This window comes from Phyllostomus hastatus, unplaced genomic scaffold (assembly GCF_019186645.2).
Source record: "Phyllostomus hastatus isolate PE091 unplaced genomic scaffold, TTU_PhHast_1.1 phas_scaffold_755, whole genome shotgun sequence".
NCBI lineage: Eukaryota > Metazoa > Chordata > Mammalia > Chiroptera > Phyllostomidae > Phyllostomus > Phyllostomus hastatus.
This window is the reverse complement of record NW_025334039.1, coordinates 11,639,854-11,655,640: the sequence shown is the minus strand read 5'-3', so window position 1 is coordinate 11,655,640 and position 15,787 is coordinate 11,639,854. Positions and strand designations below refer to the sequence as shown.

Below are 15,787 nucleotides of genomic sequence, written 5' to 3'. Positions count from 1 at the left end.
TTTCCGGTTTGGCATTTTCTTCCTTCTACCTAAAAATCAAGCAGTCTCTTTCAGGGCCACCTAGAAAAATCTAGTTTTCATGAGGAGGTAGAAGCAAGCTATCCTTTTCCAATAAGATTGTCCCTGGTCTGGGAAATGCCAGCCAGCATGAGATCTGCTCCCCAAGCCACGGGTTGGCATCTGCAAGAAACACCAGTTCAGTGGAGTAGAATCAAACCGGGAGCCAGGTCAGGGCTCACAGGCTCAAGTGGATGCCCAGGGGCAGCCTCTGTGTGACCCATAAACTGATGCCTCAAGGCTCATTCTGACATTTTTAAATGACTGCATTTTCATTATATTAGCACCTAGAATAACAGCTTCATTTTTGCCTTTTGGCCTACAAAGACTATAATATTTACTATCTGACGCTTTTCAGAACTTTTGCCCTGAACCATCTCTGAGTCCCCTGCCATTGGTAAAACCAGAACCCCCACTCTGGTCCCAGGGACTGGGCACAGCCTTTAACTCCAGACTCCATCCCCGAATGCCCGTGATGGGCAGCCGCTCTCCTCTAGCCCACTGTCCCCATTTCCCTCATCCCAAATGCCCTCCCTTCTTCCTAGCCCCCCTTCAAGGCCTCTAGAAGCTTCCCTTTCTACTCCATTGCCTCTCCCTCCCACTCCTAACTGGAGGTGCTTCATTTCGGAGCCCCCTACAAGGCACTCACCACTACAGTCTTAAATGATTCGCTTTTGTTTTACCCCAATTGCTCCCCCACTGGGACTGGGAAGCATACGAAGGCGGGGACCACTTCCGAATTTTTGTTCCAGCACCCCCAGCACACGCAGGTCACTGCGGAGCAGGCCTGAGCTGCTGAGGTCCAGCCCCAGAGCAGAGCAGCGGAAGACCACTGAGGGCCGCACTCCGCTGTGCACCGCCTGCCCCTTATGCAGGGGGCTTGGAGCAAGGTGTCCCTGCACCAAGAGAAGTACTTTGCTCCCTACACGCCAAGCCTGGATGTGCTGATGTCATTAACACTGAAATAACTCAAAGCCCAACTCTAGGAGAGATTCCTCAACCCTGGGGAGGCCTCAGCTGGTCTGAGAGATACAAACTCTTTTCTTAAATATTGTTACAAATAACCAGCACATAGGTTTAAGGTCATGACTAGCTGTGCATTTGCAGTGTTTTTATTTTACTTTATTTTTGGCATTTCAGCATATACTAATAGTGAATGTATCTCTCAGATACACACAACCTACGCTGTAATTTTTTTGAGTGTGACCTCTGCAATATCAAGGGCTGGCACTCTGTTTCATTCCCCCTTCCCCACCCCCTGCCCTGGGGACTGTCACTGGCAGGGTGAATCAAGGAGGTGGGGCTTATAAAGCATGTGAAAAAAAATTTTTTCTGAACCTGTTACTGCTTAGTGTTCAGTGATCATAGAGACAAAAAATAGGCAGTGAGAAAGGGGGCAGGATGCTCCGCAGCCCTTACACCAGCGTGCGGACCCAGCACAGCCCTGCTCTCCCGGGCTGGGGCTGCCAACCAGCTGGTGGATTATAAACTCGGGGGCGGTTTCCTGCGGTGGGGGCCAAGGAGCAACATCTGGATAAAAAGCTTGGCTGAGGCTACTTGATCTAATCTCCTCAGGAAGTAAGGGCGGTGGGAAATCAATGAGAGCAGAGGAGGGGAGGTTGGGAGAGGCAGGAGGGGCCCCTTACCTCAGGTGGCCTGAAAAGAGCTTTGACATTCAGGTTTCTTTCCTGTATGTGGAGAGGGGAGCAATGACGTCTAGGATGAAACAGCGCAGCCTTCGTCAGAACCGCAGCAGCAGGTGCGCCGAACACACAGAGAGACCGAAAGGCTCGCACGGCCTCGTGGGGGCCGTCCCAGTGTCCCAGGGCAGACAACACATCGCTGGCCATAGAGATAAGAGGCTGCAGCAGGGGACAGGACACCCAACTCTGGGACCCCCATCCCCTTTGTAAACCTGCTCTGCAGTGTCCCCTCCTTTTACACAAAATAGAGAGACTCTCTCATTTCCACCATTGCATCTGGGTGAGGATTTATATAATCTTGCACCCATTTACTGGGCATTAAAGATGCAGGTTGTCAGGCACTGGACACATCTAAGATGCTCTCTTTGTTGCTTAAACCCAAAGAAACTGACCTTCAGATCCAAGGTGGTGACTTCTCTGTTGCTTTTAAGGGAGGGCTGAGCCTGCAGCCGGGCGGCCCAGTCCCAGTCACTAGGTATGTGCTAAACTCCACACATTGGCTTTAAAGCCATCGATAGAGGGTTTGAAGGTGAGGCTGTGTGGAGTTGAGCTTTGGCAAGGTGCCCTGCTTTTAGGCAGATTGCAAATGATAAATAAATGAAGCATCTCTGTTCTTCTCCCTTTGCCCCGGCATATAACCACACACAACGGAGCCCTGCCTGCACAAGCCCATTTCCTCCTCAGATTCGCTGCTGAGAGCTCCTGACTGGGAATGACTCCAGCCAGTCACAGGCACTGGCTTTATTATTGTGTCGGCATCTTATTTAAATTCACAATTCCCAGAGATCAATTTGGCAGCTCCTCCCTTGCCCCCTGGAGACCTGGGTGCTGTCGTGGGGGAGGTGTGATTGTAGACCCCCAGCCCACCCAGGTGAGGAGGTAAAACAACCAGTCTTTGGATAATTCAGCAGAAAAAGCAACAGCAGGGATTTGGAGCCCACCCCCCGGCCCCACCCCCACCCCACCCCGCCAATAGCTAATCCCAGAGAGAAATTGCAGCTAGTGTTACACCTACTGTGATGTTTTCCCGGAACCATCCAGTAGAGAGGAAGCAGAGAGATTCATTCTGAGCTCAGAAATTACTCCAGACAAGGCAGAAACCAGCCTCTAATGTGCACAAGCAGACCCCTCCCCTTGGCCTCTGGCTGCCTCTGTCCACCAAAGAGCAGTGCACGCCCTGCCCTCTGCCACAGCACGGCTGGCAGGGACAGTAGGACAGGTGCTGTTCCTTTCCTCGTGACTTTCTCACCAGAGCCTCCTTTGGTGAAGAGGCTTCATGTCTGAGACTCAGACCTGTTTCTCAGAGCTGCTGGGAGCCCTGGCAAGGATGGCTTACAGCCTGCAGGCAAAGCAGGGTTCAGAAGGCCGGCATCGGGGACCACAGTAGTGAGGGGGTGGTAGGGGGCACTGAGGGGCTTCCCACCCCCTGCCTTTCGCTCCATCCCACTCCGTGCTGACGTCTGGGTCTACCACCAACATGTCACAGGAATCTCTGCGTCACCCGCAGAATTCTCTCCTCTGTCTGCAAGTCACAAAGAGGACCCAGCAGAAAAAAAAAAAAAAGGTGATGATCAAATCATCAGCATTCCAAGTCTTCTACCCCAGTCAAGGTGGCATTTGCTCCGACTCTAAAACCAGAAACAGCAAGTGACAGACTTCTTCTTAATTAAAAAAAAATGCATCAGCTGTAGAAAAACAATTGCCTCAACCAAGTAACATTTTATTTCCTGGGATAAAAATAAAGAGAATGAATAATCAGAGGTCTTCCTCCAACATCATTAACATGCTTTTCGAAGAAAGTTATAAGAATTGTTTAAGGCGCCACAGAAAATGTCAGAGCTGCCTTTCTTCCAGAACATTCCTTGCCCCAGATGCAAAGCACCGATACCACATCCCAGAAAAGAGAGAGGCTTACAGACTCGGGAACCAGAGCCACTGTAACCAGAATCTCTGGCTCTGAGTTTCACAGGAAAACATCACAGTAACTCTCTCTTCCATAAATACAACATATGTCTTGAAAATATATCCAAAATATCTTCATCTGAACTATAGTACAAAAGTCCACTCACCAGCCATAAAAATATTCCCCTATACACAAATATAACCATATGTAAAGTGAGTTTGGAACACGTGGGTGGGGGGGTTACAAAATCTCTTGGGACCTGGGCTATTTAAAGTCATTTTTGTTTGGGTTATTCCTCTGCTGGGTATAGGAAACTGGCTACAAATACATCCATCTCATAGCGCTCACCATTTTAACAGCTCCTGCGTCATGGAATGTGGTACTTTTTAAAAATAGGCGACCCTTGAAGTCATGGAAAGAAGAGGAAAAATGGGGGGATCCAGGGAGAGAGGGAAGGAGGGGAGGGAAGAGGGAAAGACTGGGGCTGGAGGGTGGGTTTGAAATACTCTGTGGTATGACGCAGATATTCGGGTTCAGCAGCTTCTGCTGTCCCCACCCGTCAGCCTGGATCCTCCCCCCCCCCCACCCCTTACAAATCTGTCTCTCGGCTGGTGTCCAGGCAGAGGGCGTACAGGGACCTCCGCAAGTCCACATTGCTCTTGGCCTTGAGGTTACACTTCTCTAGGGAGCAGCTGTCCCTCGGGACTCCCTCCGCATTTTCCAGGGACCCCTTGCAGAACGACCCTTTGTTCCAGCTGGCCTTCCGCTGGCCTCTGCTGTCCGGCCCGGTGCCTTGGCTCTGGCTGCCCTGCTCCTCCTTAAGGGCGGCCTGCTCCTCGTGGTCCGTCTCGCGGTGGTAGAAGTAGTTGAAGTTGGAGACAATGACGGGCACCGGCAGGGCGATGGTGAGGACCCCGGCGATGGCACACAGCGAGCCCACGATCTTGCCCCCCACGGTGATCGGCCGCATGTCCCCGTAGCCCACCGTAGTCATGGTGACTACGGCCCACCAGAAGGCATCCGGGATGCTGGAGAAATGGGTCTCCTGGTTGTCAGCTTCTGCGAAATAGACGGCGCTGGAGAAGAGGATGACGCCGATGAAGAGGAAGAAGATGAGCAGGCCCAGCTCCCTCATGGAAGCCTGCAAGGTCTTGCCCAGGATCTGCAGCCCCTTCGAGTGGCGGGAGAGCTTGAAGATGCGGAACACCCGGACCAGGCGGATCACTCGGAGGATGGCCAGGGACATGGCCTGCTGCCCATTCTGGCCGCCCCCTCCGCCGCCCCCAGGCTGTTCGGCCAGCTCCGTGCCCAAGGTGATAAAGTAGGGGAAGATGGCCACCACGTCGATGATATTCATGATGTTCCGAGAGAACTCTGCCTTGCTGGGGCAGGCGAAGAAGCGCACCAGCAGCTCGAAGGTGAACCAGATGACGCACGTGGTCTCTACGATGAAGAAGGGGTCCGCCAGGGTCCTCGGCGGGAGAGGTGCCACCGTTGGGCCAGAGGGAGGCGCCACGGCTCCGCTGCCGTTGTGGCCCCGGGCCGGCCCAGCGGGCGCTTGGGGCGCCGCGGGATGGCGCAGCAGCTCGCGCTCATCCCTGAACTCGGGCAAGGTCTCCAAGCAGAAGGTGATGATGGAGATGAGGATGACCAAGACCGAGACGATGGCGATGGCCCGTGCGGACCCCGAACTCTCCGGGTACTCAAAGATAAGCCACACCTGGCGCTGGAACTCGTTGCGGGGCAGGGGCTTCTCCTCTTCTCTGATGAAGCCCTCGTCCTCCCGGAAGCGCTCCAGGGCCTCGTCCCCCAGCTGGTAGAAGCGGATCTCATCGGCGAACACGTCCAGGGAGACGTTGACCGGCCTCCGCAGCCGCCCCCCGGACTGGTAATAGTAAAGGATCCCGTCGAAGCTGGGTCGGTTGCGGTCGAAGAAGTACTCGTTCCTCAAGGGGTCGAAGTAGCGCAGGCGCTTGGCCGGGTCCCCCAGGAGGGTGTTGGGGAACTGCGCCAGGGTGCCCAGCTGCGTCTCGAAGCGCAGCCCGGAGATGTTGATGAGGACGCGCTGGTGGTGCTGAAGGGCCCCCGCGCTCCGCACCGGGTCCTCCGCCAGGCCCTGGGCGGGGTCGCCTTCTGCCTCCTCGTCCCGCGCTGGAAGCTGTCTAGGCTGCGGCTGCGGCTGCTCCTGGGGCAGCGGTGGCACGGGCCGCCCTCCCGGCCCCGCGCCCCTCTGCGCGCCGCACCTCTTCCGCGGGGGTTCGTTGGCTCCATCGCCGAGCCCAGCCGTCGAGGGGCACTGGAGCTCTCCCCCTGTGACTTGGCCACAGCCTGCCCGGGCCTCGCCACCTCCTCTGACAGTCATGGCCCCGCCGTTCTCCAGGGGCACCAGGGAGATCTCCATGGCCCCGGGGCCCGGGGCATGCTGCGCCCCTGCGGTCCCACCGCCCCGCCCCCCAGTCGCTCGCCGTGAGCACCTGCCGTCCGGCTCCTCTCCCGCCGTCGGCCGGGCGCTCTGTGGGGCCGGCTGGGGTTGCTGGCGCGATCCGCTCGCTGGGTCCTGACGTCAAGAGGACGCTGCCCTGCTCTCTGCCTTGCTCTGGGTCCTGGCAGCCCGTTACCAAGCAGCCGAGAGCCTCCTTCCAGAAGAGCAGCCTCCAGCCGCCCCTCTCTGCCTGCGCCGCGCCGCTCGGTCTCCACCCTGGGCGCCCCGCGCCCCGCCCGCCCCTCGTGCTCCTCCCCGCCCCTCCGCCTCCTCCTGCCTCCCCTGGCGGTACCCGGGCAGCGGGTGTCTCTCCGAGGGCACAGCTGGGGCCCCGAGCAGGCGAGGGAGGGCTGATGGGAGACAGTGGGGAGGACGGAGGAACAGGTTGTACCGAGAGCGCTGGAACTCCCGGGGCAACCAGATGAGAACAGCGCTGGATTTCAGCACACCTGGGAGCCCGCTGAGCGCGGAGCGGACTCAAGGGGAAATGAACTCTCCTGGGGTGAAGGGGCGAGGCTGTGGCCGCGTGGGAGTAAGAGAGGAGAAACGGCAGTCCTTTTCACATTCCTGCCTTGGAGAAATAACGGTTCTATCTTCTTGGAGAAAAAAATCAAACTGGGAGGGGCTTGGCGGGGCTACGGGCCTTGAAACCTTAGCTAGCTAGCTAGGTAGGTCGATCGATGGATAGATAGATCTCCAGACCAATGGAGTAGCACCTCTTCCCAAAAACCTACAAACCCACCAACAGGTAGCCGCCCGAAACCTTGCAGCGTCCCCGCCGGGCCCCGGGAAAGCCCCTTCCCAGTGCAGACAGCAGCGGTCAGCCAGGCAGACCCAGAGACCCAGCGCTGCAGGAGTCTGGGTATCCGCTGCCTGGTCTCACACATCCTTGCAGACACCCAGCCCTCCTGCCCTCTGCACAAATCCTTCTGCAAAGACCTTAACAGGGAAGGGGAGGAGGGGCAAAGAGATCCCGGTGAGAGCTACTCCTGCCTTGAAGGGAGCCAGCAACTGGGAGGGGGGGAGCGCGGCGTGGGGTGGGGCGGGTGTCTGTGCAGGGACAGTTGCGAAGAGACAACCAGGGAGGCCGTGGAAGCCCCAGGGCTGCAGAACTCCCAGGCGTAGAATAATAACCGGCGCTTTGCTCTTTGATGCACCAGGCCCTTTCTCAGCACTGGTGTATTCCTACAGCGGCCTGTTTCGTAAATACTATCATATTATTATCCTCACTGTATAGATGAGGAAAATGGGGCACCGTGAGATTGACCATCTTGCCCAAGGTCATGCAGGTAGACAGTGGCAGAGCTAGGATTCAAATGTAAGCAAGCCGAGTTCGGGCTCTTGCTGCCTCCACTGGACTCCTCTACAGAAATGGGTAACCCTCTTTTCTGATACAAGTACTCCTCCCTCGCCCCATCCCCAACACGGGGCCTAAGAGCTTCAGTTCCCTCTTGCAGGAGGCAGGGCGATGGCTAAGAAAATAGCTCAGTCCTTCTGGGTGGGCGCACTAGGCTATCTGCCCCCCACCCCCCTACGGCGCTTGCAGGGTTTCAGGGCGCACCTATAGCCAAGGGAAATCTCTTTCAAGGCAGGTGTGGCAGTTCCAGATGTTGGTTGGTTTTCAGTTACCGTAAAGTCACTGTGAGTTTGAATGTCTGTTTGATTGTTTTTGCTCCTGCATGTTGTTGGGGATTTATGTATGTGGATATTACAGCCTCTTGTCCGTGATCTACACATAGGGGATGTTTGGGAAACTTGGAACCAGGTGCACAAGGGTCTGTTGAAACAGCAGGGTCAGGGTCGGAGGGGCACATGTGTGTGCGGTGTTTGCAGTGCACATGAGGGTGGATGTGAACTTGGCAGGTATAAATGTTTTCAGTGAGTGTGACTTTGAGCATGCGGTAGGCTGTGCTTGCAGAGGTGCATGAGTGAGGCAGGGGCATGAAAGTAAAAATCAGTGTGTGGAAGTATCGCTTGTCCGCCTCACCTCTGACCTCTGCCATTCCCACTCTGGCTTCTCCGGGTTTTTATTTTCTCTGGCTCTGAGGTGGCCAGTCAGGATCAGGTCTGCCCCTGGGGAGCCTGGGGCTTACTGAGCTGGCAGACCGTGACCTGAGACCCGTGGCCACTGCGTCTTATAAGTACAGGGACACCATATTGGGTCATACGGGCTCTCCCTGGGCTCCCTGAGGGAACATGGTCTCTGGACCTTGTCTTCCAGGGGCCGCTGGGGAGACTGTTCCCTGAAGAATCAGTACATGAGCAGTCCTGGGAAAGCCTCCTTTAATGGGGTATTTTCTTAAGTCTGCTTTCCACACATTGGCTCGCTTCCATAGATTTTTGCAAAATTACCTTCAGATGTCACATGTGGCAGCCATGGGCGTGTAACTGCTAGGGTCTCCCTTAAAGAAAGAACTTACTTTTAGCTCCGAAGAGTACAGTTAGCTGACAGCCTCCTTCTGGCTCTGCCTTGGCTTCATGCAGAGGCTGCGCTCTTCCTGGGCACCCCTCTGCCAGTGACTGAGCACCCAGGGCTACAGGGCCTGGGCCCTTCCTGCCCAGCGCAGACTCCGCTACCGTGCAGCCTGTGCTCCTATCTCCCCACTGGGTCGGCTGGGTCTCCGTGAGACACACACTGCAGTCTGAGGCACTCCCTACCCAACCCTTCCTCCTCCCCTCTTCCCTTTCACTGGGGGCAGATCAGCACCACCTGCTTGAAGGTTTCTCCTGCTGAGTTCTGCAGGTTCTTTTATCTTTCTCTGGTTACATCCCAACAAACCTCTTGCACATGTAACTCCATCTTTGGAAGAGGACACAGCTGATACACCAGCATGTGACCCAACCTGCTTTCTCCTCCATCCATCTAATCCTAGGAGATAAGCTCTTTTAAAGCACTGCTGACCATGCCTGTCACCTGAGCATCTCGGTAAAAGGTGGACTCTGACCCCGGGTGGGTTTCGACTGCACTTCAAACGAACTCTCCAGTGTCGCTGATGCTCCCGTCCGAAGATCCCGCATTGAGTAGCAACCCCTCTCAAACCCCAAAGAACATCTCTGAAGGAATTGTTTGCAGCACCTAGACTATGTCCCCCAGAATGAGATAGACAGAGGAGGACAAAGGGAGATCTTCTCTCAAATCAAGACTGGTCCCAGCAGACCACAGGAGGAGCTGGGAGGTGTGCAGACCCAAGACTATATTCGGGAGAAGTAAGGCATCGAAAGAAAGAAGAGTTGGACTGGAAAGGAGAGGAAAGGGAAAAGAAGAGGAGGAGACGAAGTCTTAAACACCACCTTTGTGAATTCATTCAAAAATATGTATTGTGTACCTACTATGTGCAAGTCATTGCAAGGTCCTGGGACCACATTTCCTCTGTGGGGTTACATGCCCAGAAAGGCAAAAGCCACTGACTGAGCATCTAATTTCACATTGGTTGTTTAATTACAACTTTACGGGGTACCATCTAGAATATAGGGTGCTGTGAGAATAGGGCAGGGCCTAACCACATCAAAGACCCAGGGAAGTTTTCTGAGGTGATGATGAGCAAAACAACCTATTCCAGGTGGAAGAGTATGTCCCAAGGCCTTGGGGAGGAAGGGGCAGGGCTGGTTTGAGGAACTAACGGACAGTTGAGGTAGCTGACACAGAGGGCTGGGGCAGGGTTCTGTGAGGTGGGGCTGAGGAAGTGGGGGAAAGCCAGGCCAGGAAGAGCTTGCTAGGTCACGTTTCTTGATCTCCCCAGCAAGACGGTATAATAATACCCACTCTTTTCCATCCTCAGATACTTTGCTTTGCCTCTATAAACAAATGTGCCAATATGTTTTCTTGTAAGTTTTCCATTACATATTTTAGCCTCTTCTCCTTCTACACCCTCACTGGAATATCTTTATCTGTGTGTGTTTATGTGCATACGTATATATGTATCTGTCTATTGATCCCATCTACAAAAATCTACTACACCATTTATCTATCTATCTATCTATCTATCTGTAGATGATAGGTAGGTAGGTAGGTAGGTAGGTAGATAGATAGATATAACAGAGCGAGACAGACATAGTTTGAAATCAAAGACCACACTATGTGCATCTCTGACTTGCCTGGCAACATCAAACATCACGACAAATCCATATTGTGAATTTCAGTACTATGTGTTGCATGCAATTGCCCACCTCCCTTCCCCACCCCCATTGACTAGTTCTGGGATATAAACACAGTGTGACTATTTTTTAAAAATATATTTTATTGATTATGCTATTACAGTTGTCCCATTTCCCCCCTTCACTCCCCTCCACCCTGCATACCCTCTCCCACCCACATTCCCCACCTTTAGTTCATGTCCATGTGTCATAAGTTCTTTAGCTTCTACATTTCCCACACTATTCTTGCCCTCCCCCTGTCTATTTTCTACCTACCATCTATGCTGCTTATTCTCTGTACCTTTCCCCCCTCTCCTCCTCCCACTCCCCTGTTGCTAAATCTCCATGTGATCTCCATTTCTGTGGTTCTGTTCCTGTTCTAGTTTGCTTTGTTTGTTTGTTTGTTTGTTTGTTTGTTTTAGGTGTGGTTGTTAATAATTGTGAGTTTGCTGTCATTTTACTATACATGTTTTTATCTTCTTTTTCTTAGATAAGTCCCTTTAACATTTCATAAAATAAGGGCTTGGTGATGATGAACTCCTTTAACTTAACCTTATCTGAGAAGCACTTTATCTGCCCTTCCATTCTGAATGAAAGCTTTGCTGGATAGAGCAATCTGGGATGTAGGTCCTTGCCTTTCATGACTTGGAATACTTCTTTCCAGCCCCTTCTTGCCTGTAAGGTCTCTTTTGAGAAATCAGCTGACAGTCTTATGGGAACTCCTTTGTAGGTTACTGTCTCCTTATCTCTTGCTGCTTCTAGGATTCTCTCCTTCATTTTAATCTTGGCTAATGTAATTATGATGTGCCTTGGCATGTTCCTCATTGGGCTCAACTTCTTTGGGACTCTCTGAGGTTCCTGGATTTCGTGGAAGTCTATTTCCTTTGCCAGATTGGGGAAGTTCTCCTTTATTATTTGTTCAAATAACTTTTCCACTTGTTGCTCTTCCTCTTCCCCTTCTGATACTCCTATAATTTGGATGTGGGAATGTTTAAAGATGTCCTGGAGGTTCCTAAGCCTCTCCTCATTTTTTTGAATCCTTGTTTCTTCATTCTTTTATGTTTGGTTGTTTCTTTCTTCCTTCTGGTCCACTCCATTGATTTGAGTTCCCGTTTTCTACCCATCACTATTGGTTCCCCATGCATTTTTCTTCATTTCACTTAGCAAAACCTTCACTTTTTCCATCTAATTTGTGACCAAATTCAACCAATTCTGAGAGCATCCGGATCACCAGTGCTTTGAACTGTTCATCTGATACATTGGCTATCTCTTGGTTGCTTAGTTGTATTTGCTGTGGAGCTTTGATCTGTTCTTCCTTTGGGTCTTTTTTTTTGTGGGGGGGGGGTGTTGTCAGGCCTGTTACATATGAGTGGCGGAGACTTAGGTGTTCACCAGGGCGGGGCAATCCAGTTGCTAGGTTGTGGTGCTGTATGTGGGGGCAGGGTCCAAGAGGGAACAATGGTGCTTGCTCCATTCTCTGTCGGATTTCAGTCCCTTCTGCCACTTCCCCCAAGCAAACTGGGCCCTTCTGGTGCTGATTCCCAGGTGGGTAGGTTTGTGTACATTCTAGGACCCCATGGGTCTCTCCAATGAACTCTCCTGTGAGGCTGGGAGTCTCACCCTGCACAGGTGTATTCAATCATGTTTTGAGGCTTTATTTCCTGGCACTGGGACCCTGGGTTGTGTGGTCTGTCGCACTTCCCAATTTCTCCTGGCTTATCTGTGCACGAATGTGGGACCACCTGGTCAGCTGGCCGCCTGGTGCTCAGTGCCTCGCTTCACAGTCGCCACCTCCCTGGATCTGCCCATTGCCACCCCACACCTGTGGTCCACCTGCTGCTGTCTCGCTCGCCCAGTGCCACCGTTTGGGGCTGGATCCCTGTCTGCCCAGCCACCCGAGTCCGCCCTGCCTACCATTTTGGATGAATGTGTCTATTTTAACTCCTTGGTTGTCAGACTTCCATACAGTTCAACTTTCTGTCTGTTCTGGTTGTTACTTGTTTCTAAATTGTTGTTGTCCTTATTTTGGTTGTGCTAGGAGGCACAGTGTGTCTACCTATGCCTCCATCTTGGCCGGAAGTGGTAGTGTGACTATTTTTCTCAGTCTCTCTTTTGCTCATGTCCATCCTGTGGAGCAGAGAGGGAGGGGAAACTTGAATTCTGAGATCAGCTAAATACTCAAACTGACTATAGAAGTGGGAACTAGCCAGAAAATTTTAAGACTCATTTGGATGGCCTTATAGTGTAAGTGGTGAATTAACTCTGTTTTGGCCCTTTATTCAGCTTAGGTATTATTGCATGATCTATTACTATTCAAACTGTCTCAACTTTGTGGACTAAAACCACATTGTGGTTGGAAACAATTTAATAGTTTGGACTGTGCAACTTTATTCCTAAATGGAGATAGCCTTTGAGACCTCAAGTTACTGTAGCTCTGTTTATTATATAAGAATAAACAAACAAACAAACAAAAAACATGAAATCAGGTGAAACTTCATCTAGGTCAAGGGGAAAACTTCCCCCATTGGGTAAAATATTAAAAGATAAGAGGAGGCAAAAACAAGATTCTGCTGGAATTGTGCCACTAGTCTTTCCCGTCAAACATTGATTTTGCTCCTCTGCCTCCAGGCAGGTTATGGACATGGGAACCTCACCACGGATGTGATGAGAGGTTCCAACAGTAGCCTGGACTGGCACATCCTGCTAACCAGTAAAAGTACTAACCAATCCGTCCTGGGCCCGGGCCCGGCTCAGGCTACTAGTGCTCCTCCCTTTCAAGGGGAAGGGAGGCTCCGCTGAAAAACTGAGTCTCTGAAGCACCTCCAGGCGCTCTGGTGGGGCTCCACCAGCCAACACTAGGGCCTGGCTGAGACCTTGGGTTTCTTAAGGAAGAGAAGCTCACCCCGAGCTGTTTCCCTGGTTCCTGTGCTATCACTCTGGTAAAGCACTTACGTCAAATTACCTCCATCACCCTCAATCATCTCTCCATCAAAAAAGAGAGATTGAAGAAAACTGCCATAGCATCTCCTCCATGAGGGAAGCCGTCACCCCCAGATTAGGAGACGTTTTCTCCAGCCTCCCGCAATCCCTTGGTCAGCATCTTTGTAAGGGGACATGAAGGTGATGGGAGTCTGAGGAGAGGGCGCAGGACTTCTTAGGCTGGGCCCGGGAGAGCCAAATAGAAGGCCGTGTAGTTAAAATACACCAAAATACCTTTAAACAACAACAACAACAACAAAAATTTAAAGGAAAATTTGATTACAAGGTGCTTGGTAGGCTGGGTCTTTCTGCTGAATGTTACTAAGTATGTACTTCTATAGTGCATCACTATTAAATAAGATATCGCTAGGATATGTTGTCAGGCAGTAATTGGAAATGGAGTATCAGTCAGCAGAAGGGTAAAGCCCTCTCTCACCTCACCCGCTCCTCCAGGTGCATCCCCCATACGGACTTGTAGTAAAAACATTTTAATGAGGGCAGCAGCTGTTCTTCCTCCCCCTGCCCTTCCCTCCCCACTTGTCCCTCAGTGCAACACCTTGGGAAGGAAGCCCTGGAAATGACCTTCCTTTCCTGTTTGATGGAAGCGTCAAAGGGGGAATGAAGCAAAACACACGTACAAAACAAATGCATTTGTGGGGTGTGGGGAGAGAGAACGCATTTACTGTGTTAAGAGATGGAAGCAGGAGAAGAGGCCGAGGGTGAGAGGAAAGGGGGAGATTGTGCTTGCATTGACCCAGATCTGAGAGAACCTCAGGCGGACTGTTAGGATTTCCTGTTTGGAGGGATTAAAATGAGAGGCCATTCACAAATCAGGGCTCACATCTGGAGCCTGGCTTTTCCCCTCCCTCCCTCCTTTTCTCCTTCCATTCCTCGATATAATCCAGGAACAAATTCATTAGTGGGTCCAGGGCTTTTTTTGGAGGCCAAACACAGAAAGGAAAGTGACCTAGATATACAGGGTGTCCCTGCCCGCCTCCCTTTCCCGCCACCTGCCGGGCTATAGACACCTTGTGACTATTTTTCTCAGTCTCTTTAGCTCGAATCCCTCCTTTCCTTCCTCAACACATCTCACTGTGCTGCTCAGTCACCTAAGACGAAAACCTTCTAACTTCGAAATTGTGAACCAAGAGCTTCCTTTGTTGTTAGGGCTGGAGATATTGGAAATATTTTTTCCTTTCTCAAGCACAGCTGCAGCTTTGACTCCCCAACACTCTGCTTTGGTACCTGAATCAAGGGAAGCATTAACTGAATATTTTATATTCATGGCTTTTCCAGCTAGATTACTGTCCACATTGCATAAAGACATGTTTATGAATTTAGGTTAGGTATCCAGATATATGAAAAAAAGTATTTTATAAATGCTAAGCAAATGTAGGATAATTGTATAATTATGCTAAGTCTGGAAGGAAACTCTGTGGTCACCATACAACTCATGCCAGGCAGAGGAGGTCTAAGTAATATCAGTCCCAGTCGCAGCAGCATTGGGCATTTCAGAGCACTTAGGTCTGCAGATGGAGTCCTCTTGCTCCCAGGGGCGGTGTCTCCAGAATCTAGACTCTCCAGCTTTGGTAAGTGCTCACCCACCTTCCCCACCCACACAACCCCGTGTGGAATTGTTGTTCTCACGGTCTCTGTATCCCTCCAGCCTCCCCAGGTGGGGCCACATTTGGTAGCCAGAAGTGTCAAAATCCAGTGTCAGGACGTGCTGGGCAGATCAGCCGTCCAGGCCTCCCTGTGTGCTGTCCAGCCTCAGAGTGGTCGGTCTTACAGTGCTTAGGAAGGTGGCACTTCATCCTCCTCCTCCTCCCTCCCTTCCTCTCTCCTCCCCTCCCAGACTTTACTCCAGACCTTGTCTACCCTCAATTCACACTGCTCTTACCTTCAGGGAATGGCACTTGTAGAAAGAGACTCAACTCAGTCTGTGTTAAGCCCCGTTGCCTAAAGATGGGATGATCCTGTGGTGCCCGCCCAGGAGAGGGACTTGTTTTTAAGAGGAGCTACAGTCGGGGAACTGCCACTTTCTTTCATGCTGAGGACGTGGGGCTGCTGTCAACCCATTAGAACTGAGCTTCTTAATCCTTTCTTTAAAAAATTGAAACAAAAGTCACAAGGCATAAAATCCACCATTTAAACCATTTCAAAGTGTATAACTCAGTAGATTTTAGTGTATTCACAATGTCGTGCAGCCATCATTGTGGTCTGATTCTAGAACATTTCCATTGTGCCCCCAACCCATACCTGTCAGCAGCTGACCCTGATTTTCAGTCTTTTTTTTAACTCATATGTCTTAACAACCAAGAACTGTACTGAGTTTTGTTGCTTGTAGTTTGCTTTATGAAAAATACTACGATGATTTGTTTTATTTTATCAATGCAAAATTATTTTTTCATGTTATGTATGCGTTTTCAAACTATAGATGCCTCCCAGACTGGCCCCCGTGGGTGCCTCTGTTAGTCCTGGTTGAATATTGGTTTATTGGGTCAGATGATACTTGTGAGATGCGCTTAT

The 15,787-nt window shown here is 51.4% G+C and overlaps 1 protein-coding gene across 1 annotated transcript; it reads right to left on the bottom strand.

The window, feature by feature from the left end:
* Positions 1–3,468: 3,468 nt before the first annotated feature.
* KCNA5 (potassium voltage-gated channel subfamily A member 5) lies at positions 3,469–6,320 on the bottom strand. The gene has a single exon (XM_045826516.1). It carries the CDS (start codon positions 6,062–6,064, stop codon positions 4,253–4,255), a length of 1,812 nt encoding a protein of 603 aa, XP_045682472.1. The 5' UTR covers positions 6,065–6,320; the 3' UTR covers positions 3,469–4,252.
* Positions 6,321–15,787: the final 9,467 nt, after the last annotated feature.

Excerpts from the sequence above, each read along its gene's own strand:
- KCNA5 (XM_045826516.1), bottom strand. The coding sequence starts at position 6,064 with ATGGAGATCTCCCTGGTGCCCCTGGAGAACGGCGGGGCCATGACTGTC.